Source organism: Coenobita brevimanus, chromosome 80 (genome assembly GCF_032717465.1).
Source record: "Coenobita brevimanus isolate Jiangsu-jjx chromosome 80, ASM3271746v2, whole genome shotgun sequence".
Lineage (NCBI taxonomy): Eukaryota > Metazoa > Arthropoda > Malacostraca > Decapoda > Coenobitidae > Coenobita > Coenobita brevimanus.
The window spans coordinates 10637396-10663269 of NC_137033.1; the positions used below are offsets into that span (position 1 = coordinate 10637396).

At 40.2% G+C, this 25874-nt stretch overlaps 1 protein-coding gene across 1 annotated transcript in view; it reads left to right on the plus strand.

The window, feature by feature from the left end:
- LOC145409229 (uncharacterized) overlaps positions 1–25874 on the plus strand; it is a 259152-nt gene that overhangs the window by 226316 nt on the left and 6962 nt on the right. Inside the window, exons 13-15 of the mRNA XM_080279712.1 lie at positions 3629–3741; positions 11060–11243; positions 13075–13414. Coding sequence (XP_080135838.1) covers positions 3629–3741; positions 11060–11243; positions 13075–13414 — 637 coding nt within the window. The remainder of the gene's footprint in view (positions 1–3628; positions 3742–11059; positions 11244–13074; positions 13415–25874) is intronic.

A 25874-nucleotide genomic window follows, 5' to 3' on the forward strand; every position in this document is an offset into this window, starting at 1 on the left:
CTCTTTTTCATTCGAGCTTTCAGCCAGTTATCTTTTCACTTCGTCCATTAACTGTTTAAAAGATGAATCCTTTCAAGACGAGATTTTGTTTTTCATCGTGTTTTATCCTTTTTAACATCAAGAATTGTATTAATCTTTCAAAGGATTCCTTGTTGTGAAGGGAGGGGAAAAAAGGACCTCCCTATAAAATTCCTCAGTATTAAAGGACTGTCTAAAAAAAAAAAATGAAGGGTACAAGAACGAGATACGATAGATTCTATTCAGTAGAAACAATTTATACATCCTCGAGTAATGCATTTCAACACTACCTCGTTCCTAAATATTTCTGTGGATGTATACTTGAGTACCAGGAAAATAATCAGTGTATTAATACGTATATGGAGTGAGTGACTGAGTGAGGCATTCTCTGTTGCCTGGCTGGTTTGTTATAATCTGACGTAGCATAAAATACAGGTCCCCAGTTCTACTGTACCGTAATGGACTACACACACTCAAATGGACGTAGCAACATGGGTGTATGAAGTGATTCAGAGCCGACAGAGTTGGATATATATCCTTTCACATTGATTCTGGATAAAATTTTCTGCACTTCTAATAAGAAAATAATGACAGTAATTAAGCCTCATTATATGCACAGATATACCCCTGTAAATCTGTGAAGCTTCATGCTACAGTTTCATATCTGCAAAAGCTGAACACCCATAGACGAATGTGTGTGCTTACCATTATAACTTTTAATACGAGAATAATGTCAAGGGTTATGCAGTGGGAATTACTCGTACGCATTTCAGGAGGAACTTAAAATATGTGCGAATAATGTAAATTCATTATAAGTGAAAACAGGTGCAAGTAAACTGATTGCCTCTTGAGTGAGCGACATTAATAATTTTAAGGAACAAAATCGTAACAACAACAATAAAAACAACAACAGTAATAATCATCATCATCATCATCATCATCATCATCATCATCATAATCATAATCATAATAATACGAGTAAATCCCTGAACTAAGCAAGCGTTTCTGTACATATATCATTCTCTGAAATCAGGAAAACGGCGCTATCCAAAACTAATCAACATCCACAGATCCCATCGCTTCAACGTAATAAAAATCTATGTATCCGGAATAGTTAGTTGCTCGAAACGATACGTACAAATGCCAATAAAAATGTTCAATTCTGAAATAATGTCACATAGAGATGCAGGTAAAAACGTCATGCACGGAGAGTTGGCTTAATGGATTAGGACTGCAGGAGTGTCAGAGTGTTATGGAGTGGTGACGTGTGGTGAATGTGGTGAAGTGTGGTAAGTGTGGTGACGTGTGGTGGATTGGACGGTGACGTTTGTTAGATGATGTGATGATGTGTGATGAATGTGGTGATGGGTGATGAATGCGGCGACATGTTGTGAGTGTGGTGAGTTAGGTGACGTTTAGTGGTTAGGGTGGTGACGTTTGTTCGATGATGTGGTGACCAGTAGTGACTGTAGTGACGTGTGATGGATGCAGTGACGTGTGGTCGATATGGTGAAGTGTGGTGGATGTTGTGACTAGTGAATGTGGTGACGTGTGGTGAATGTGGTGATGTATGATGAATGTGGTGATGTATGATGAATATGATGATGTGTGGTGAATGAGGTGACATGTGGTGAATGTGGTGGTATAGTGACGTAGACTGCTATGATGACTGAAGTTTGGAGGATGTGGTGGCGATATTCGGTGGATGATTTTGATTGTTAGGGCCATGTGATCTATCTGGAGGCTTGTGGTAAGTGAGGCAGTGACGTGTGGTAGATGTACTAATGTGTGGCGGATGTGGTGACGTGTGGTGTGGTGAATTGTAATGAAAGCCATGGTGTACAGTGCATGTGGTCGTGATGTGCCATGGGTTGTGATGAAGATGTCTGTGTGTGTGTGTGTGTGTGTGTGTGTGTGTGTGTGTGTGTGTGTGTGTGTGTGTGTGTGTGTGGTGTAATGTCATGTGCTAAATGTGATGTGCGACTGTGTGATGGTTTTTATAGTCTGAGGTGCGGTGAGATGAGGTTCATTGCGAAATATGCTAACAAGATGAGGAAAATGTACAGTCTTAAGATAAATACTTGTATAGTGAATGATGAAGCGGATGAAAGTGTATTTTAGTCTAACTGCGGTGGTGGCGATGTGTGATGTGCTGTGGCTACTGTGATGAATGACAGATAATGGTAGAGTATAGGTGTGCGTGTGGTGAAATATGGGGCTTCTTTTTGGCTAGGTCTTGAGACATTGTGGAATGCGGTGGTGGTTTGTAGTGAATGTTTCAAGATGCGTGGTAAACGGTGGCAAATGGTGAGGGAGAGATTGTGGTGCTTGCGTGACGATAATTGTGTTGGACTGTGGTGAATTCTTGTCAATGATGTGTGGTGGATTGTGGTGATTTTGTGACAATGTGTTGGGTTATGGTGAGTTATGGTGTATGATGTGTGGTTGACGATATGTGTTGCGTTATAGTGAGTTCTGGTGAATGATGTGTGGTTGACTGTGGTGATTGTGTGACGATGTGTGGTGAGATGTGGGGAATGGTAGGTGGTGATGTGTGATGGGCTGTGATCGTACGTGCATTGTTGGTGTGGCAGAACGTGGCTCAATGGAGAAGACCATGGTGGAGAAAGGAGTAGCCTAGTGCAAGTAACTCTACTGGTGATTGTGTAGGCGTTGATGTATTGGCCTGTCGAGCAATGGTGGATGGTATAGCGGAGTGTAGTGCAGTGGAGAATGATGGAGTGGAAGTATTTATGGCGGTGGTGTTGCAGAGGTGCCGGTTGCTGTAGAGAGCTTCGTACTTGTGCTTCTTGCCTGACTGTGGTAGAGTGTGATTTGGGTCCAGGTTTTGTGGAGCTTAGTACGGGAATGGAGTATAGTAACTGTGCTTGTGACTGTGCTGAACTGCAATATCGTGGTGTGTAGTGAGTGGAAGATGGTCCAGTGAAGTGTGCTGAAGTGGAAGATAGGTTAGTGAGGCATGGCGTGCTTGAGTGAATCGTGGAGGATGTTTTAGTGGGGATTAGTGCAGTGGACATACTGTAACTTGGGTGAAAAGTGTTTTGGCAGCTTAGCTGAAGCGTGGTACATATGCAGTGGAGCGTGGTGCAGCAGTGTGTGGTGCAATGGAAGATAATTTAGTGGATCCTAATGTTACCTGTGGAGGTTGTGCTGCACCAATGTCGGTTGGTGTGTAGCGCTGTAAAATAGAGGTGATGTCTGCCAGCAGAGAGTGGTGGGCAGAGGACGATGTACTGGAGTATTGTTTAATGAAGTAAAGAACAGTTTAGTAAATTCTCATGCGGCGAAGGACTCTGAGATAGAGCAAGGACTCTGGTATCTTGTTTGAGGAGTGAATGATAGTGTCCTATTTCGCTGAGAATGCTAGTGAAATCTTTCCCACTATTTAAATTTCTTTCCCATGGTTTTAGATCCTACCGCATCCCAGCCTCATGCAGAAAAGAGGTCGGTATGGTAGTGGCAGTGGTTGCGGTGGTGGTGAGGTGAACGCTGGCTTAATGAAGGTGTTGCAGTGGAGTGTGGTATAGTGGAGGATGGCTTAGTAAAGAATGGCGTAGTGTAAATAACTGTTGCGGTGTTGGCTTTGCAGGAGTGCCTGGTGCTGTGGAAAGCTGTGTTGTGGTGGAGCAGCAAGTATCATCCCTCAAAGTGTCCTGCACCCCGGGTTTCGACGGGGGACTTACTCAACGTTTTCTGGCTCTAGTAAGTCTGCTTCCACTCCCCCCTCCTATACCCATCTCTCTCTCTCTCTCTCTCTCTCTCTCTCTCTCTGCGTGTGCCTGTAAATCGATGTTATTAATCCTTGTTTTTGTCATTTATTCTCCAAATTGTTGTGAATATTCTTGTTTGGAGTTTTCTTCACCTAGTAGTCTTTTTGCCTATACAAAACTCATTTATTTCAACTTTGCATCTTTCTACTACTGATGATCTGCTATTATGTTCATGGTCTCTCCGCATCATTTTCATTTCCATTTCCTTCCTTCATCCTTTACCTAATGTTTTTATTCAGTTATTGCGTGTTCTCTCCTACTTTCATGTATTAGTGATGTTTTTCCGCATTTTTCCTTCTCTCAGCCTCTGTCCCCGTTTCCTCCTCCTCGCTCCCTTTCTACTTCCTGTTTCTCTGCGCCTCTGATGCGCTTCCTTTTCTCGTGGTTCACTATTTCTGTGCCTATCTCTGTTTTTCCTTATTCTTTTTCCCATGTCCTCTAGGATCTCCTGCCATTATGCCTAGATGGTTGTCTCGTAAAAAAAATAATAATTAAAAAAAAAGCCCCTGGTTTATGCTTGTTTATGCTTGCATTATACCATATCACACTAGCGGCTCGGGAAGCTAGAGCGGGTGCTATGTTCTGATCAGTGTGTGTGTGTGTGTGTGTGTGTGTGTGTGTGTGTGTGTGTGTGTGTGTGTGTGTGTGTGTGTGTGTGTGTGTGTGTGTGTGTGTGTGTGTGTGTGTGTGTGTGTGTGTGTGAACAAAGTAACATTCTTCTTCCGATTTTATAGAACTTGTCTGAGGGATTCGAATATAGGGAAAAAGTAAACCTACTTTTTTTTAGAACACTAGATCAAAGGTCAAGGTCACAGCGCTAGATCAACCTTTAACTATGCAAAATCAGATTTTTTTTTTTTCAATTTAGACCAAACTGGTGGGGGGGGGGAGACTAAAACAATGAAGCCATTAAGTTTTGAGCAAAACCTGTCTGAGGCCAAGGCCACAAGGCAAGACCAAAGCTCCACCTGTGTGTATACTTAACAGAATATTTCAGTTTTCAACCAGTCTGGACCGAACTTGGTGGTGGCATTGATGGTCCGTTCAGGAGTACACCTTTTGCATTTTAGAACAACAGTTAAAGGTAAAGGCCATAGGGCAAGGTCAACTTACACAACTTTTGTCCGATTCACACCAAACTTTGTGGAACAACCGTGGATAAGACAAGTATATAGGGATGTATTTTTAGCGTACAATCAGCCAAAACTCATGGTCTCACAACTGACGGCCAAAGGGCAAGGACACAGGACAAGGTCAACTAAAACACTTTTAATCTGATATGAACCAAAGTTGGTGGGAGATTTAAGCGTCAGACAAGATGAATGAATCAGTTTTGGCAACAACGTGCTAATGGTGTAAGGTTGCAAGTCAAAGTCAGAGTTTGACCCTAATGTGTATGTGTGTGTGTGTGTGTGTGTGTGTGTGTGTGTGTGTGTGTGTGTGTGTGTGTGTGTGTGTGTGTGTGTGTGTGTGTGTGAAACAAATAAGTTAAAACAGTTTTGATCTTGTTTTAGAACACTACTGTAGATCAAATGCCAAAGTCACATTGCAAGGTCACCTTAAGGACCTTTTATTCGGTGTAGACTAAGTTTTGTGGGAGGGATTTAGTTAAAACAAAGATAAAGAGATTCGATTTTTAGAGCAGTTAGTCTAAGGTGAGGGTTACAAGGAAATGTCGAAGCTCAAGGTCACTGCGCAGTCAGTTCAAACAGATTTTATCTGAACTGAAGTTCGTGGAAAATAATGTCTCCAAGGTCAAGGTCACAAGGCGAATTCAAAAATATTCGCCTTTAGATAAGTTGGTAGTCGCCAGTTTGCATTCTCCTTCATGGTGTTTGTAATGTAACCTATCCTTCCCTTCCACCCATATATTTTCCCCTATTCTTCTTACTTCGTGATCTGTTTTTATGTATATTTTTCTGTTTCCTAGTCAACTTTTCTTCTATCTTCTTTCATTTTATCCATGGTGTATTGCTGTGCTTTTGTGTGTGTGTGTGTGTGTGTGTGTGTGTGTGTGTGTGTGTGTGTGTGTGTGTGTGTGTGTGTGTGTGTTTGTGTGTGTGTGTGTGTGTGTCTTCTTATATCTGTTTCCCATTTATCATTTCTTTCTTTGTCTATATTTTATCGTTCTGTTTCCTCTGCTTCTTTTCTGTCTGTTCTTTTAATTAGTATCTCTCTATTTTCCATTGTTCTTTATTGCCTTCGCATATCTACGTCCTTTTTCTCTCCGGCAGGGATAGTATGTTTTCATCGCTGTTTCTCTGTTTGTTTTTCTGTTAACAGGATTACTCAAAAACTAAAAGAAATATTGGGACCAAATTTGGTGGATAGATAGCCCATGTCCCAGGGAACAAGCGATTAACTTTTGGGACCGATCTGGATCGTATTACAGATTCTGGGTCCGGAAAACACTTCTTGTGAAACCCTAATCAGTGATGAGACACCCCAATCCTTTATGAAGAGTGGTTTGGAATTACGTTGCCTTTGTCGGAGAAATGCTCTCCACTGAATGACTCTCTAGTTTTCTTTTATTTATTCCTTTTTTCCTTGTTTTCCCTCTGTAATGTAAGCTCTTTATCCGGGTGCCTGTGCTAGAGCAGTTTAGTTTCTCGTTAAGCCTTTAGCCCGTATCCTGAATTTGCATTTTATTTCGGTCAGCGTCAGACGATAATACTGTGTTCAAGGGAAATCTAAGGCACCACAATTGTAAAAGAAAAAAAATCGCGAATAACCTTTTTAACAATAAATGTAAAAGAGAGAGAGAGAGAGAGAAAAGAGAGAGAGAGAGAGAGAGAGAGAGAGAGAGAGAGAGAGAGAGAGAGAGAGAGAGAGAGAGAGAGAGAGAGAGATTTTTTAGTTCACGGCAGATTTTCAGCACAAACGAATGGCCCTGATCAAATAAAAATCTTCCCATTTTCTCGTAATTCCCCCATGATTTTCTTCCCATCTCTCATTGCCTGTTATGTCAGCTAGCCTAACATCACATCCTATAAGCCGCGTCATATAATAATAATAAAAAAAGAAAAGCTTGCATTTTCTTATTTACACTCACCCACGACCTTCTCTTTCACAACAAACCACTTTTCTTATTTTTCCTCATGTAGCACACCACATCGTTCTTGGTCTACCTTTTCTCTTTCCATCCCCTCACACACACACACACACACACACACACACACACACACACACATTCTTCTCCTCCTACTCGACATCTTTCTCTTCAAACTTGCTTTTTCTTACTTTACATCTCCACCGACGTCTTGGTGTACTCCTCACTCTTCCATCTTCTCGTCTCCATATATACATCTTTCTCGTCAGTATCTGCCTCTCGAAACGACCTTTGCTCTTGTGTATCGTGATTATGCTCTTCCATTTTGTACTTACACAACTCTTCTTCCAACTTTAGCACACACACAAACACACACACACACACACACACACACACACACACACACACACACACACACACACACACACACACACACACCTCTAAAACATAGCACCCGCACTCGTTCCGCAAAAAGCGTGAATAATAACGCAAAATGATAATGATGGCGATGACGACGACAACAACAACAACAACAACAATAATGATAATAATAATGATACTAAGATTATTGTTATCATTATTATTGTTGTTATTTTTATTATTATTATATTATTATTGATAAACAAAAAATCACAATTATGTCTTCCGGGCAGTCTCTATGGATACCTCACACCCCGCTACCCCTAATAACAATACACCATCTATTATCATCTATTATTATCACCCATTGTCCCTCAAGCCAATGTGATTTTTTCCCCCATCCCTTTCAGAATAAACAGTTTGGTGTCCGGGTTTGCTTTGATGAAGGGATTTAAAGCCGCGTGGGCCCTCAGAGTGAAAATGCCTGTTTGTTTTTTCTGTCTGTTTCTTTTACCTCTCCGTTGCTTCCCGTTTTGCTGTTGTTATTAAACTTTATTCTCCTATACACCGCTTATCTGTTTACTTTATTGTTATCGTGTACTATTTTTGTCGTTGTTGTTAATGACGGTGGTGCTGGTGGTAGTGGTGATATTGTTGTTTCAGTTGGCATAGTTGTCTTATTGTAGCTATTACTGTACTAACAGTAGTAGTAGTAGTAGTAGTAGTTGCTGTTTTGTTGTTGATGTTGTTGTTGTTGTTGGTGGTGGTGGTGGTACTGGTGGTGGTGGTGGTGTTAATATTGTGAATGTAATGTAATTTTTATTTTAATTACCCTGGTTGTGATCTGATAATATCACTGGCATTAGCGATAAGTGATTTTTTCTGGCACATATGTTTGTCTGTCTGTGTATATGTCTGTGTATCTGCCTGCCTGCCTGTAAGTCTGCTCGTCTGCTCGGGCTCCAACTCTTAAAAGCCTTGGCCCATAAACGCCAATTTGTAGACTGGTAGTAAGTGGCCCTATTTACGTAGGGTTCTAAAATTAAGCTACAGGAGCAGCATATTCGTATATTTTTTCCAGGTTTAAGCACTGATGTTTTTAACACTTTTTCAGTTATCATTCAGTCATCCCCTCACGTATATCCCCCAATATTCCTCGCTATGAAGTTGCCTATTACACTTGGCCACTTTTTTCCTTGTATTCATTCCTCCCCCCATTACCCTGCTTTTCCTTTATTTCATATGCTCTCCTCATTCACCTGACTCTTATATGTACATACCTCTAATTTCTTTCCTCCTTTCTCTGCCTTTCATTTCCCGTATATTCTTCTCCTCGCCCACTTCATTCCACATTCTCCTTTATTACTTTACTCAGTCGCACATTCAGGTCATTGCTGTTTTTCCATCCCTCATTCCCTTCAAATTTGCGTGAGTTAATTTCTCCCTCACGTTTCCTCAGAATTACTTTTTTCTCATTTCACCAATGACCAGAATCTCGTCCCTAACCAGGTAAAAGAGCCCATTACTTTCCATGGTCATCTCTTTCTTTTTTTCCCCTCTTTCCTTTGGTGTACAGTTTCGCATCTCTCTCTCTCTCTCTCTCTCTCTCTCTCTCTCTCTTTATTCTCATCTCATGACTCCCACATTCTCCATTCTTTGGCTGCGTTTCTATACCCATTTTGTTGCTACCTCCCTCTTTTTCCTTGGCTTTTTTCTGTTCCCATATTTTTGCTCCATCTTTTTCGCCATTTCCTCTACATTTCTTGTCCCATTTCCTCAGTCCCTCTCTCTCTTTCTCCTACCTTCCTCTCACATTCCTGTAACCAGTTCCTTTCTTCCTCTTCCTTCCTCCACTTCTGCGTTTCTATTCTCATTTAATCATTTCCCTTTTTCTCAGTCCCTCCTATGTCTTATAGTGCGCCTTTTCATTTCTTTTTTTTTTTTCTTCTTCCCATTTCTTCTTTTCATCACCATAAACTCAAAAATTATCTCACAAATAGTCAAGGAGTCACTTATCCTATGCAATCATCCTTCCCTTTTCTTTCTCCCCCCCCCATCAATCTCTCCTTTTCTCTCCCTCCACCTCATGTCTTCTTTTCCCCTATTTCTTCCCCTCCTCACTCACCCACCACCCAGATATCTCACCATTTGGTCAAGAAGCCAAGTATCTTAATAATCCTTCTTCTTTCTCTTTCGCTTCCCTCTGTGTTTATTTCTTGTCTCCCAATCCCCCCCCCCTCCACATCCTCTCTCTCTCTCTCTCTCTCTCTCTCTCTCTCTCTCTCTCTCTCTCTCTCTCTCTCTCTCTCTCTCTCTCTCTCTCTCTCTCTCTCTCTCTCTCTCTCTTTTCATTCACCGTTTCTCTCCTCTGTCACTTACTACAATCTCTCTCCTTCAGTGAGGGAATCAGGTATCTTGCATAGTCATCATCCATATTTCTCTTTCGGTTATTCCAAACTTTCATTCTTCCCCCTCTGTCATACTTTCCTTTCCCCTACCCTCCTCTCTGCATCTTTCCTTTCCTTCTGCCCTTCTCAGTTTGACTTTTCATGTTGTATTTAGTCTTTCGCTTACCTTTAACATTCAGTTTGTTATTTCCTTTCTCTCTACATTCCCCATTTTTTCCTCTCCTTTTTCGCAAGCCACCTATATCTCTTTCGAAACAAGTAAAGAAGCCTGGTAGTTACGCAGTCATCTTCCTAACTCCTGTTCCACTTCGTTCCCAGTAAACTCCATTTCTCCTCCCTCTCTCTGGTTATCATTTTGTCTCCCCTTTCATACTTTATCATTTTTTTCTCTCTCTCTCTTTTCTCTGACGTTCCTCTTCTTTTCTTTTTCCTTACTCTGAACTTGATTTTCGTCCTTCCACTTATCTCTGTTTTCATTGTCTTCTTCCCTCATCTTACTTTCTATTTCATTTCCCTTTACCTCAGTGTCTTCTCATTTTCCCTTACTATTTCTTTATGCCTTTTCTTTTTTCTGTCAGCTCTGACTTATTTTTTTGCTTCCTTCACCTTTATTTCTATCCATTCCCAGTTTCTTTCCCTCCTTACTCACCGTCCACCCAGATCACTCCCACGACAGGTAAAAGAATCCAGGAGTGAGAGTGGGGTTGCCAGTCTGAAATGAGCCTCCATTCCATCTTGTCACTGTTCGTTTCCTCTTCTTTTCCTTGATTCCGTTTCTTCCGTTTCACATTTTATCGCCCCTTTTCACCCCAACATCCTCCCCATTTCTCTGGCTTCCCCCTCCTTTCTCATATATTCCACTTCCTATTTCTTCTCCTTCCGATTCTCCACTCCGTCTTCATTTTTTACCTCTTCATTCGCTCAATCTCTTTCGTTACTGTTTCTCATACTTTCTCTTTCCCATATCTTCCTACACCAGATTCTCCTAATTTTCCTCTTTTATCCCTTCTGTTTCCTCTTCAGATCCTTTTGCATTTTCCTCTAATTTCTTCTGTCCCTCATCCTTTTCCTCACTCACATGGAATCTCTCGCCAATCAGGGGGAAAAGTGCGAGGATGAGAGTGTGCTTCATAATCTGAATTTAGCTACCAATTAATCACTTCTTCAGTTTCTCTCCCGTTCCGGAATTTTCAATCTCTTCCATTTCATTCTTTCCCTCTTCCTCTATCACCCCACTCACCATACTCTCCCTCAGGTAAAAAAGAAGAAACACAAAAATCACATATGTTCTACGATCCTGTCTTTCCTTTCTCTTGCCATTCTTTGCCTTTTCGTCCCCCATTTTTTCTGTCTCTTCTCCCACTACCTACTTTCTGCATTAATCTCATCACATGAGTTTTGCTCACACAGTATAAAAATCTCTTTCAAAATAGGTCAAGGAGCCAGGCAGTGAGCGCGTGGTAGCCAATCTAAGCTCTGCCTCCCCCAACTTTACCCTTGAAGGCCTGGCAGGGGGCTTCGACTACGTGGTGAGGGTGGTGGCATACAACGCGAGGGGAAGGTCGCCCCCGTACACATTGGACAGGTTCTCCCTCAAGGTGGCAGAGAACCGCATGGGTGAGTAGTGGAGAGAGAGAGAGAGAGAGAGAAGGAATAGGGAGTGATGGAGTAAAGGAAAGTAATAAGGAATAATTTGTATGAAGGGAGAGTGGTTAGGGAGGATGGTAAAGGAAGAATGGGATGACTGGTTAATGGGAAGAAATTTGAAAATGGTTAGTGATGCGAAAGGACGGAAAATGGGCAGGAAGGGAAAATTGGAAGGAGGAGAATTGTGGACTGTGTAATGGGAAGTAACTGAGAGAATAAGGGCGGTAATGGGGAGAATGAGAGGGAGGGAGAATCGAGAGGGAGACAGTAGCCGATTTTTAAAGCCCACTGATGACAATGTGGAAAGACGATAAATGGGCAGGGAGGGAAAATGGGAAAGGAAGAATGGTAGATCGAGTAATGAAAAGTAACTGAAAGAATGGGAGGCGGTAATGGGGAGAACGAGAGGGGAGAGAAGCTGGGAGGGAGACAGCAACTAATGACACCTTGATTATTGCCTATGATGTTTCTTTAATCACCGATGATTTTGACATTCTCCTCTGTAATGGATGGCCCCTCATTATCTAAAGAATGAAAACACTAACCCTTTGCGACAACAACTTTTAAAACTATGATGCACAGTGCCTGCTGTCCATAGGCGAGTTTATTTAGCTCAAGATGGCCTTTTGCGTTCTCGTCTATGAACGGGAAACCTTCTCCACTGATCCGATGACGGCAACAGAAATTAGATTTTTTTCCCTCACACTAGTCAGTTTTGTTCACTATAGAAGTGGCTATAGGTGAGTGAAAACTAAAGGGAGCAAATATTTTATGAACAGTTTCCTATGATATTCGTACATTTATTCGATAACTAATTGCTTAAATTTCAACGAACTGTTTACATTGTAATAATTAACCTAGGTTGTAGTCTATCAGTGAACTGAGTGAGTTGATATTCTCATATCCCTGTAGTACTGATTCACATTTTGCATAATATTTTATTATTATCTCGTGGAAATTGTTCTATAAACTGAGAGACCTGCCAGTCATGATGAAATTCTTTCCACAAGATAACGATAGACTCTTCTCAATGATGAAACGTTGCCACTGAATAAAAAAAAAAAATGTTTGATATCAAATGCATGACTAGTCCCTGAAATGACAAACCAAATATTAAAAACTTTTCAGTCTGAGTACAACTACTTTTCAGTTGATGCCATGGCTTGACGATGTTAAGGGAGACATCTGGTAGTACAGAAATTAATGGAGATTCTCATAATCATCACTAAAAGAGGCCCTAGAGCTAATACTCATTCACGTGATCAGGTTGAACGTTGCGTGACACATGTGATTAAATTAGCTTTCAGAGATAGTATCCACGCCAGTCCAACTATCCATATGTTTATACAGCAGTCTTTTTGTCAAATGGCTACCAGTCAGACTGTTAGTGTTATGATAAGACTGTCACATCATTATCCATTTTTCATTCTGTGTATTTGCTCATCTACTGTATTTAATCATACCTGCCAAATTACACTGCAGACACAGAAGAGGGTGGGGGCCCAGTTGAAGCCATGTTCCTCTCCTTAGCTGTTCTACTATTACAATTTCTTTCATGTATGTACATTAATTCATATCAATCTTTTTTCGACTGGCTATCAAGCTATGTAACATCATTTCTGGTTATCAATCTTTTATTCTGTCTCTCCTTTATATCTCTTTATCTGTCAACTGCCTACCAATGTATCTCTCAGTGTTTGTCTGTCAGCATCTGATAATCCATCTTCGTATCTAATAATCTAGTTGTGTATCTAGCTATCTGTCTACTGCACCTAATCACATCTGCCACTCTTGGCTGCAGAAACAGAGGGGGGAGAAGGCCCCGTCGGAGCCACCTCGCCTCCTCTAGTTCTCCTGTTTGGGGTGTTGGCCGCCTTCACCCTCACCCTAGGGGTACTGGTATTGGCTACGAGACTCCGCTGCAGGGCAAGGGCTGGGGGCCACGGGGGCGGAGGTGGGGGAGCCGCAGCCAACGAGGACGTCCCGCCAGACGAGGACAAGACAGAGACCGCTTTGGGAGGAGCAAGAAGAGACTCTGTGGAGGTTAAGCTTATGACCCCAGGCAGGCCGGATAGCGACAAGGTTGAACAGGAACATCTCAGACAACAGCAGCAGCAGCAACAACAACAACAGCAGCAACAATTACAGCAACAACAATTACAGCAACAGCAATTGCAGCAAGAACAGCAACTACAATTGGGGATTGCTACTCATGATCCAGGTTAGTGAAAGGTAAAAACTGTAGACATTCACTTCGTACAGTATTAAAAACAAATTTCCTCTCCCGCATAAATAATAACAATAATATTAACATCATCATCATCATCACCGTTATACTCGTACAATTTCCGCAAACTTTAATTCTATACTGTACTTGTATGTGTATATATTATAAATATTGATAAACACAGGCCAGGTTTGCACATGGAATAATCTGTTGCACTTCATTTCGCCCAGCAATGATAACAAGTAAAAGGTACACTTGCCATTAACCGAAAATAGAAAGACATTATAAAGAAACAGATGGTGAATATTAGACTATTCATGACCCATGTTGGTAAAGTAAGAAACTGTTGTTCTTATTTTCGTATAACAAAAATAAATCAAATATAAAAGAGAAAAATACACCTCTCTTTAACAGCAGCGTAGAGACTATTAAAAGTAATAAAACAAGCAAATAAACAACAAGAAGGCGCATTCAGAGAGCAATGTACCCGCGTCCACCAGTTGGTCTAAGGACCGCATAAATGACTTTGCCGTGCGGCCTTAACCTTCCACCTACCGTTATCAGTATCGAATTACATTCTTTTCTGACCCTTAAGCCTTCCACCGACATCGATTCAAATCGAAACAGCGCTGTATGAGTTGACTTTACCCTGTGACGACCTGTGACCTTATTTTTTTACCTTTCCCTGTGAACTTGACCCATTTTTCAAACAAGATGGACAGAGGAAGGAAAATAAATTAATTAAAAAAAAGTAATCCATACATCAGATTACAGGTGTCTTCTTTTCATGAAAATGAGGGAGGGAAATAGGTGTGACTATGTGATCTGCATGTAGTGCTGTGTTGACAATTGGAGGAAGAGGTTTGTGAAAGCATGCTGGCCTACTCTCTGAGAAAGAACTGAACAGGTTCAGCAAAGGGAGATGTTCAGGAACTGGTCCTGAGGGCTGGTGAAACGAGACCTCCAGCTCTTCCTTTCACCATCGTGCCATCCTCCTCGGGAGTACCGCTCTGTTGGACTGGTGCTACAGTCTGCTCCCTATAAATGATTGATTGTTCTCAAAATTGAATCTCCTTGCCCTTGCCTTATCCTGAACCCTCCCGTAAAGGTTAGTATAAATCAATAATTCTTTTAACTTGATATTTCCATGCTACCTAGACCACTGACCTATTATTCTCGAAAATAATTGGTCAGCTAAATCTGGTCCAAAAAAAATTCAAAACGATTTTTGCTTTACTTGGTTCATGGGCACATAGTTCAAAATATGGCCTTGCCCTGCGACCTTGACCTTTGATTGTTCTTCGCATCCAGTTAATTCGTTTTTGCCTTACCCTCAACACTTCCTCCATTTATGGTCAGATTTGAGAAAAAGCTATTAAAGCTCCCTCTTTTAAGTAAAACTTTGACCAAACTCTGTAAAAAAAAAAGGTCAGCCCCATGACAGACCTTCAACATTTCCACCATCCTCGATTAAAAGGATGAAAACTGAGATACATTGTTCACACACACACACACACACACACACACACACACACACACACACACACACACACACATCGATCAAAACATAATATCCTCTTTCGTTTCGCAAGAGTGGGTATAAAAATAGCTGGAGTTGGCTTCTCGGAATACAGAATGCTGAAAAGGTAAAATCGTTCCGTGTGCTTCTCTAACAAGTATGATAAATCCAAAAGCAGCGATAATATGCAGGAATGGTGGTGTGCCTTTCCAAGTTTAGGGTTGTTACTCAACAGGGACAAAAGGTCCAGGTGGCTAGTTTTTGACGCAGGCACACCTCGGAAGATGCCTCTTCAGATAATAAATAAAAAGGTGGAGTTAGGCAACAATAAAAGCAACTGCAAGAAACGAACTGATAAAATTGATGGGTAGGTTGACTGACCATAAACAGCGTAAAAAAGGCAACTACATGAGGGAAACAGACACACAAGTAAAATGATATACAACAATACAGGCACCTTCTGACTGGGAACAAATAAGTAGAGCAGGTTGACCGATAATAAAGAAATAGACGAACAGACAAAAGGACAGGTAGATAGAGTGATAGATAGATAAATAGATGAATAGGTAGATAAGTGAACAGACAGACATTTAGATGGACAAACAGATAAATAGATAAGCAACGATAAAACAGTAAGATGGTAGTGGATGACCAGAAGTAGGTAAGCAACCAAGGACGGAATAGACAGAAAAGTAGATTGATAAACAACGGTACAATCCAGTGCAGGGATGCAATAGATCCAGAGACAGGTAGACAGATCCATAGGCCATTTGGCAAAAAGGAAAGCAATTGAAGGAAGAGCAACAACAATCCGAGCTTCGTTCTAGTGGGCATCATGATCCGGAATGAGTAAAGGGTCCTCAGTGGGGTATTATTGATTCTCTTTGCCTCGCCCTCGCTCTCCTTCACACTTCACTCCTCTCATTAGTTCACCTTTGTAATGCTGCTCCTCTCTAGTATCCTCAACCTACTTTAGCCTGTTTTTGCTTCCACGTTCCTCTTTTAGCAATCGTTTATCTGCCTCCTCAGTATTTCACCTTCTATATGCCTCCTGTTTGGCAACCATTTTTCTTTCCCTGATTATTCACCTTTGTAATGTTTCTTCTTTTCTTTTTTTAAGCATCCTCAACCCGTTTTGGCCTGCTTTTGGTTTCGCGGTTCCTTTTTGGCACTCATTTATTTCCCTTCTCATTATTTCACCATTTTTTTGTTATGCGTCTCTAGGATCCTGAACCTCATTTGGCATGTTATAGTTTTTTTTTTTTTTGCGTTTCTCTTTGGCAGTCATCTATCTCTTCCTCTCACCAATTTCACCTTTATAATGCTGCCTTTCTCTAGTGTCCTTAGCCTCCTCTGGTCTTCTGTACCTCCTGTTAGGCAACCACTTTTCTGCCTATCATTATATCATCTTTGTAATGTTACCTCTTTGTAGTATCCTTGACCTGCTTTGGCCTATTTTTGTTTTTGCGTTTCTCCTTTGACAGCCACTTATCTGCTTATTCATTTTCTGCATTCTCATTCTGTTGTTCTGAATGTTCTTTATGTCAACCTTGTTTTTGTATATTCTTTCTACAACCATATGATTTTATTGAAATTAAGAGAGCTCGTTAGTAGCAAAGGGGTTAATAAACCTCATATCTAACACCTACACTTTATAATTACCTCCTAAACTGAGTAAGATAATACAAAAATAGCTAATAAAATGCAAAACATTTTATTCTGTTGAAGAAGAAAATGTGTACTTTTTCGTTAGTGTTTAAGTTTGTGATTAGAAGTCGTTTTTTCTTTTCTCTGACTTCTTTCTCCGTTATATTGGTGTATTTCTTGCTCGTGAAAACCTGTCGAGTAATTTTTCCGTGTTGATGAAAGACGTTGTTGACACCTTGTTAGGAAGTTGCCCAGGTCTGATAAAGAAGCCAGTTCCTAAGTTGTACCAGTTCGTTAACGTGTCCGACTCGTCCCTTCTGACAAGCACGATATATCAACAAGTTTGCTATTTTGCCCACCTCGTCATTTTCATCGACCTCTTATGAATCTAACTCAGTTTTTTCCCGACTGGAGCTGACTTAAAGATTACATGACGAAGCTTCCGTCAATAAATGTTCAGCGTAGCCACAACCATTGTTTCTATTTCAAAACTTAACATCTTCCCTGCTTATTGTGAACGAAGTGCAAGGACGCGATGTAATTTTTTCTTATATATTTTATGTTCAACTAGCCACTGCCTTTACTGATAGTTCTTAGCCAATCATATTGCCTGTCTGGGACCTAACAGAAACAGGAATACGATGTGATTTCTGCTTTAATAAATGTTCGTATCATAAGAACCTTTACTGATAATTCTAAACCCAACATTTTGAATGCCTGAAAGAGATGAAAAGGAAATTCCATATTGGCTTTTCTTTCGTCACATTAGGCTCAGCGTCGCCAGAGTATTTACTGATAAAACCAGCGTTAGTGACGGATGAACTGAAAACATGAATACGATGTTATTTTTCTTCAACAATTTGTTTGCTTATATTTCTTTGCCTATAACATTTTGACAGTTTGGGACTGACAAGAAGAAGGATTGCAGTACTTTTACATAAACAAAAAAAAATGTACACAGTCACAGTCTTATCTTATAATTCAAAACCAAATATTTTTACTTCTGATCGGCCAAAAAGCAACAGTACGATGCTTCATTCCCTTCAGCTTCAGTAACATCTCACAGTGACAAGAACCATTCGCAACGTCGTCTCCAGTGTAAACATAACACCAAACACTACCACTATGCAGTGAATAGGGAGTGGGAGATTGACTGGGAAAGTTTATGTGAGAGAGAGAGAGAGAGAGAGAGAGAGAGAGAGAGAGAGAGAGAGAGAGAGAGAGAGAGAGAGTGTGTTCTTTGGGAAGAGAAAGAGTGGGGGACCAGAGTGAGAGAAGACTAAGAAAGTGTATGGAAGCGTCGTTTGGGAGGAGATGAATAAGGGACCGAAAACTAGATGAACATATAAGGTGCAATAGAGTGTAAGGGAGTGTCTGGGAAGAGGGTTGTCACTGAGTAGGAATGAAAACGCCTGGAGTTTCTTTCTGCTGAGTCGACACCCAAGCAATGGATAGACAGATAGATAAACAACCAGAGATAAATCACAAACCACTCAACAAATGCCTACAGTGACATATATTTCTGCAGTATAACATGGATCGTTGTTCCGTCTCAGTAATACCACAGGCTTAAGGAAATGTACATGAGTATACAACAGCGGTCTTTAGCTTACATTGTCGAATCGGGAGTCCTTCCTCCTCCTCATCATCATCATCATCATCCGCCTATTTCCCACTAAAGGGTGGGGTTCAGAGGATGCACAAGGAGGACTATATGAGGATAAAAACAGGGCTGTCAGTAAGAAACCCAGTAAAACAGACCACACATTCATCCACTCAACTTTCACAATTTAGTTTTCTTTAAAATCGCCTTGTAAGTGCCTGTGGGTAAGAGTCTTTCCACCAGTTTCTAAGTTAAAAGTAAGCCATGCTGCCGATGCAACCTTTGTCATACGCATATATATATGCCGGTACGTGGTTTATTCGTCCGTTTCTGCATTTTGCCATTTCGTAACGTTCCTCAAATCCCATTCCTCATTATCTCGAATATTCAGTCCCTGTGCCCATCCAGTTTTTTATCGACCTTCGACGCCTCCTCCTGTTCTCTGTCACTCACTATAGTATTGTTATTTGCCGTTCCCACACAGCCGTAAAATTCAGGGACAGTCTTTTCGCAGACTCCCCATAACTCAAACTTCTTACAAATCTTTATATCTCTCATCTAGATAGCTTGCGCAGACCATATATAGTTTAAAATTTACCCTTGCCTTTGCTTTAACGCTCGTCATTACAAACTCGTGCCATCCCAGGGTTTCATATCTTGTGTTAATGTGGGAATGAACACCCCTGGGTATAGTTTCTTAGCAGCCTCTTTATTCAGTTCTGTCATGAATCAAGGCCATCGTAGCACCGGCCATTATTTTTCCTTCAGGTACTTTTATCTCTACGTACTTCACACATTTACCTCTCTAGTCTGGCGCTGACAGGGTGCCTACATGTAGTGGTGCTGTGAATCTTGGGTAGAACAGCGGCTGCGTCCATCAAAGTGCCAAACCTTCCCATATTTCTCTGCACCATGGTTGGGGATTGACCCGGGTCAGACCCTGGTAAGGCGCCTTCTACAACAAGGGGACTCCTGTTCCTACACGGCGTCCGCAGTTAACTATATTTGTTGGACGACCCCACACACGCATTTGCTTACCTGTGGTCGATGAGTCTGCTAGGCCAAACAGATCAATATAAAGGAATAACGACCTCTCCAGTCTACTGCTGCTCCGATATGCCTATGATCTTGCACCAGTTCGAGTCCCATACTAGCGATAATAAAACCAGTTGTCATAACAGCGTGTGAACCCATAATAAACTACTCTACCATATACATTGTGCTTGGGGTTGCAATGAACTATTCTTGTCTCGGAACCAGAGATTCAACTATACAAAACATTTACTTGTGCATTGTGCAATGCGAGTACATCGCTTTGATCTAGGCCACTACATTAATTACACCCGGCAGTCATTACTTTGATGAATCTCAGTCTCTTGCTCCTGCACCACAAAGGGTTCGAGTGAAAATAATGTTTACAAATGTATATACAGCAGCCACCTCTTCTCGTGTGTGTGTGTGTGTGTGTGTGTGTGTGTGTGTGTGTGTGTTTCATTATCCCTTGCATACTCAGCGTGATATGAGTTATATGTTAAAAAAAAATGGGTTATTTTTGCGACATTTTTCTACCGGTCCACTCTTTGTCCAGTTTTGTCATTATGTTTGCAGTTTACTTTTCATTCTGATAAAAGCTGTTCTCTCATCCCTTAGTGATGCGCAGCCAGTCCTTTTAGAACGCTGACTTTTTTTCCGGACAGTATTCAGCCTGGGATTTTTTTTTTTTTTTTAACTGGAAAGGTTTAGTTTTAGATTTCTTTTACCCAGACAAGAGAGGACTATTTTAAATCATATAAAATTGTCTGAAGCTAGCAGTAATTAGAAAAATAAAGCGTCGTCACACAGAATGGCCTACCCCTCGCAGTTGATAATGGTTGTCACCAGCAAATAAGATTTAGTAAGACATACTCATTTCAGTTTTGCTCTCTCTCTCTCTCTTTCTCTCTCTCTCTCTCTCTCTCTCTCTCTCTCTCTCTCTCTCTCTCTCTCGATTATATATATATATACAAGTATATATATATATATATATATATATATATATATATATATATATATATATATATATATATATATATATAATACTGTATATATCCATCCATCTATCCATCATCCAATCCTACATTGCCCCATGAGGAGCGTAGGAGCCCGGGGCTAAGCAGTTGGTCCCGACATTTAAGATGAGAGTGACCAGCCTCACTCATCCCTGAGTGGCATTACATGAGCAATCAACCCCAACCATTCCTTGGATATAAACCTTCACCGGCTCAATCCGATTGGAGCGCAATAATTACCCACTAAACCACCAGGCGCCAAAATTTGGTTATATGGTTACCACCCAGCGTCGTAAATGGTTTCCTGGTGCACAGGAAACCATTTGGCTTGTCACTCAGTGTAGAATCACCCACAGGCTGAAGGAAGTGGAAAGAATGAAGGAAAGAAAGTGTAAAGTCACCCGTAGGCAGAAGGACAAGGAAAGAATGAAGGAAAGAAAGACAGAAGAGAATGGAAGGAAAGAAGGATGGAGAGGAAAGGGCAGACACCCGAGAGCAGCACTACATCGAGTGAGTGGACGGTGAGCGCCCCCACCTACCACATAAATATATACTATATATATAGTGTAGATAAATATAGATAATTAGCTGACAGGCCGGCTATGGGTTCTGGCCAATTTATGTAGCTGATTCTTCGCATATTAAGCTACTCCCTCAGAAGAACAATGCATTTTGATATATATTATGTTGATGTTACTCCCACAAGAAAGTCATGCAGGTAAAGCCTTTCAGCCTCTGGAGCTTAAAGGAAAGCATTTCCAAATCCTTCAATACAAGAGGTATCCCAGACTTCAAAAATTTTACATGGAGATTGCATGAATGAAATTTCAAATGACGTCATCGTGGTGAAGAAGTGAAGAGGGAAAGACTGAGAAACAATCCTAGTCATCTGCTTAATACTGAATAGTTTTCCCTGAGGAGAATAAAATCACATACACTACCTCCACCCCAGGAAAAAAAAAAAGGCAAAAATAGTTAAGCTCTTCACTAGGTCCGTACTTCATTCTCGTTACCGCCAGGCTGAGTTATTTTGCTAAGAATTACAGTAACCTTTAGAATTTGCGGAGTTAGAAATAGCCTTCTTCACCGCCATGAGGACAAAGAGGCTCTCTAAACCTCGGTGCAGTCGTCTAGCAGCAGTTACAGTAAAACAGAAACACAGGGAAAAATTCTTACATCGCAATATTGGCATTCAGCGCAATAGAATTCAGATTCTCCATTGCAAAGGCTACAGGAAATCGATTCTGACAGGAAATAGCGATGTGATCTCGATTATCCCTGGAAAATTTGTCAAGATTTCGATTAACTTAGGAAAGTTTGATACTATTTTTGCTCTCCCGGGAAAATATTCTATTATTTCCTTTACCAGATTATCCATGAATGTGAGCGAGGAATAAAAGGCGAAAGGGGAAAAGGTTTTGTCTTGGAAATCCTGACACAGAAACCTTCACGCTGTAAGGATTCGGTGTGATTTGACTGTGAATGAAGAATATTGAATTTTATTTGGTGGAAGCGGTGTCACAAGACAATATGACTCAGCGAAAAATTGTTTATATATTCTAGGTCGAAGAGGAAGATCAAGCAGCAAGATTTGTCGTTTGTGTTACTCCTCCTGATATTCGTCTTTCACCTTCAATTCGGTGATGCTCTCTCTCTCTCTCTCTCTCTCTCTCTCGCCTTCATCAGGCCACAAACAGATAATTTTGATCAGCATAGGAGAAATATCTGTTATCGAAGTTCATAAAAAAAAAAAGAAGAAGAAGACATTAACCCCTCAAGTTAAAAAAAAATCTCTCCACACAGAATAAAATCTGTCAGAACGCCATCGTAGTGGAAAAATAAAAGTCGGTATCAGCAACTTCCATTTTACGTAGTACGAAGGGGTAGGCGAAGCTAAGCAAACGTTATCTTTATTATTTTACCGCATGATTATCGTGTTGGAGAGGGACGCCTTCATGTGGTGACAATGATATAACTGGAGCGTGGGGAGCTGCCCTGTTATACAAACGTTCCTCAGTCCCTTCCCAATCCCCTGAAAACGAGGATGGTGGTCTGCAGGAAAGGGTCAGCTTCAGCCTACAGTTCACTAGGCTCACGTACAGACGAGCCTGGAGTTGCAACTATTGTTAGAATTCGTTCACTTTAACTTGGTCATGATTTTCGTCCTTTTGCAGCTTATTTTCCGTAGCTCACCTTCGAAAATAAGACAATACTATGGCTTTTTATCCTTTTCATAGAACTCCTCGTGGATAGCACTTAATTCTCCTGTTCATCTACCGCTACAACTTAGCAACCAAGATACAGATTTGGCAGTTTCAGGCCAGGATAAAGTGAACAGAGTCTAGTACTATTGTGCATTTATGATTTTATATTTGATCGTTCCTGAATATTTATTCTGCGTAAGAGAGGCTTCTTGGACTCAATGGAATAGTTTAGCCTTTACAAACCCTTTCACAAGCTGACGTCTTCCCCGAACGAAAAAAAAAAAAAAATCGTCTGAAAGTAGCAAGAATTACAGAGAATGAGAAGCCCATGATCGAATAGATTAAGGATAGGAAATTTATCTACTTCCCTGGCAGCAAACTATGCAGTAAATAATAATAATAATAATAATAATAATAATAATAAAATCTATTCACTTCTTGAGGCTTCGGACTGTTGCAGATTAGTCTCGCTAAATTATGATTCCAAGGATGTAATTCATTCTTGTATAACAGCGTACTTAACTTTTAGAATATCACGGTTTACCTGAGTAGTTTTATTTTACAAAATCTTTCCTTTTTTAACTGTTTGTATTCTTAGAGTTCCTTAATTTCTTTCCAGTCAGCTTCCATTGAAAATTTCTCTTATTAATGTTTCCCACCAATCTTTACACTATAATGAAGGAAATACTGGACTTGATACGTAAGAAGAAACTTTATGGAAAGGACTCGTATATTTCAATCGAGTTCTACCTCTATCATTTGGACGAACATAATGTAAAAGGGGGAGGGGGATTCTCTCATCATACTAAAAACGAAGGAAAAATACTGAAAGCAGTTAGAATGAAGTAAAACGAACCTCAGACCAAAAGCAGACATTTACAACATTTACATTTTAAAATTTCTTTATTAGTCATGTAATAATTATATCACGTTCCCAGATATTTCTCATGCATTGTTAGGTATTGATTTCCTCTCCTTTGTTTAATAGTGTATTTATTTTCTGATGCTACTGGATTTTTTTTTTTATTATTTTGTTTTGTCTTTCCTGATGTTTTATTTATTCTTATATAGCCCCTGCCTCTTCTTATGTTTTATGCGCAACCAACACATCCGGTTTTTCTCAATATGTTCTATTATAATGAGTCACAAGTTAGAATACATTAAAGACTGTCACATTCCCAGGGCAATATAGGAAGATGTCTACACAGTTACACTTATAGTACAGTACACACATCTTAGCAAAAGATGGTAGACTCTATGGATTCCTGTTCCTCACTTCTTTAAATATGTTTGTATGGCTTCATCATTAACCCCACAAGCTCTTTGAAAACCCTAAATGAAAAAAGAAAAAAAAAAAAGTGCCCGGGAGCATGTGCCGGAGGTATCACTGTACAAAAATATAAAGCGAATCGGTGAAGGAATGATATCGAATTATACGAGTGTATGGAAGAAAGACAGGCGAAGTAATAAGAAGAAAGAAACTGAACAAATACATCGTAGTCTCCATCTTAGTGCGGAGACCACTGATAGCCATGTACTCGCGCAGCTGAGAACAATATCGCTCCAGTTTTTAGACGAATAGTTCTGAAACCATTACGAAACATACGGAAAATTTGCCAAGTTCCCAAGACCGTGCTAATGGGTTTCGAAAGTCATTGCTTACTGTTATCATAAGATGTATCCATATTATGCCTGCAACTATACACTCAGTCGAATGATGACATGTACACTATGATCGTTGCTTGGGTCATTATTTGGTCCTCGTTATCGTTTTCATATACTACCAGAGACAGCCCACTATAGAGAATAGTTTTTTTTTTTTTTTTTTTCAATCTGGGAGAATGAAGGTGTAGACAAGCTCCCGATATCTTCCAATAATTTACTCTATAAAATTTCTATTATTGCAAATTTTGCTTCCTATGATATAAAGTGCAGTCAGTAACGATATGAAAAGGCCAGACACGTTCCACCTTCGTCACGTGCCTCAGAAATTACTGATGGATAATAGGAGTTTGTCTTCATGTATGAGTGCTCATGTTTCACTGATAAGGCAGACAAGTATGTACAGTCTTATGATTGACGATCAGAAGAGTATCCTTATTTTTTTGTCCTGCGTTTTCATTTTGACAAACAGGAAAAAACGCTTGAAGACATCCTCCAGTAAGTTATGTATGGCACAGACGTTTGTACCTGCCCTTTCATTGACTCTTTATAAAACAAAACCTTACACAACATAAGGAATAATGTATTCTTTCTTAAATATATGCGTTTTATTTAAATAAAAAAAGAAAAAAGAAAAAGAAACAGCCGGAAAGCAACAGCTTGGAAAACGATAAATTTTTGAACGAGTAATCAGGGATGACTGAACACACACACACACACACACACACACACACACACGCAACAGAACCTAAACCTTTGATCTCTGATGCAACACTAATATCCTCCACTACTGATTTCGAAATCTAAATTGGATATAAGTACTTATTTTTATTTCTGTCTGATTTGCACCGCTGTTTTTCACATTTCCTTTACAATATACACTGTAGCAGTACTGACTTACATATATAACACCAATAAATGAACCAGAGTGTTTTATGAATCAAGATTTTCTTTTCAAGTTTAGAAAGAAGGTAAAAGCTAATAGGACTATGTAATAAAATATCTCAGTCAGATGAAGGGTAATGAAGCAGTTGTGTGCTGAGCAGCATATTTGAGAGATAAAGTCTGATAAAAAAAACTTTCATTAGTGACTCCAAAAAACAAATATTCCATCTTTCACCTTCCTAGCCTTCTACATAACTAACTATTTACAGCAATACACAGCTCAGTGACTGTGTTTCTCGTATCTGTCTAGAAATGAATATCACTCTCGTATCTTGCAAAATCTGTTCCTCATAGACTGAGTTTAGTAGGTAGACGAAGTGCTCTTTTCTGTGTGTGTGTGTGTGTGTGTGTGTGTGTGTGTGTGTGTGTGTTTCCTTTCATAAAATTCACTCTCTCTCTCTTGAAAATATATATATATATATCTATATATATATATATATATATATATATATATATATATATATATATATATATATATATATATATAACTATCTGTCTATCTTACCTATCGCCTTTTTCAGTGGTCACTACATCCTTGAACTCTCTGTTAGTTACCTTTCTACAATAATAATGCTGGGCACACACAATTCACCAAGCTAAACACTTTATCTCCATATTTATGTCCACTTTTGGGAAGCGAGTGGGCAAAAGTCAAGGACAAAGGGCTAGGTCAACTCAGATGTTTAAAATCTAATATGGACCAAACTTGCAGAAGAGTTAAGCATTAGACAAGAGTCAGGTGATTC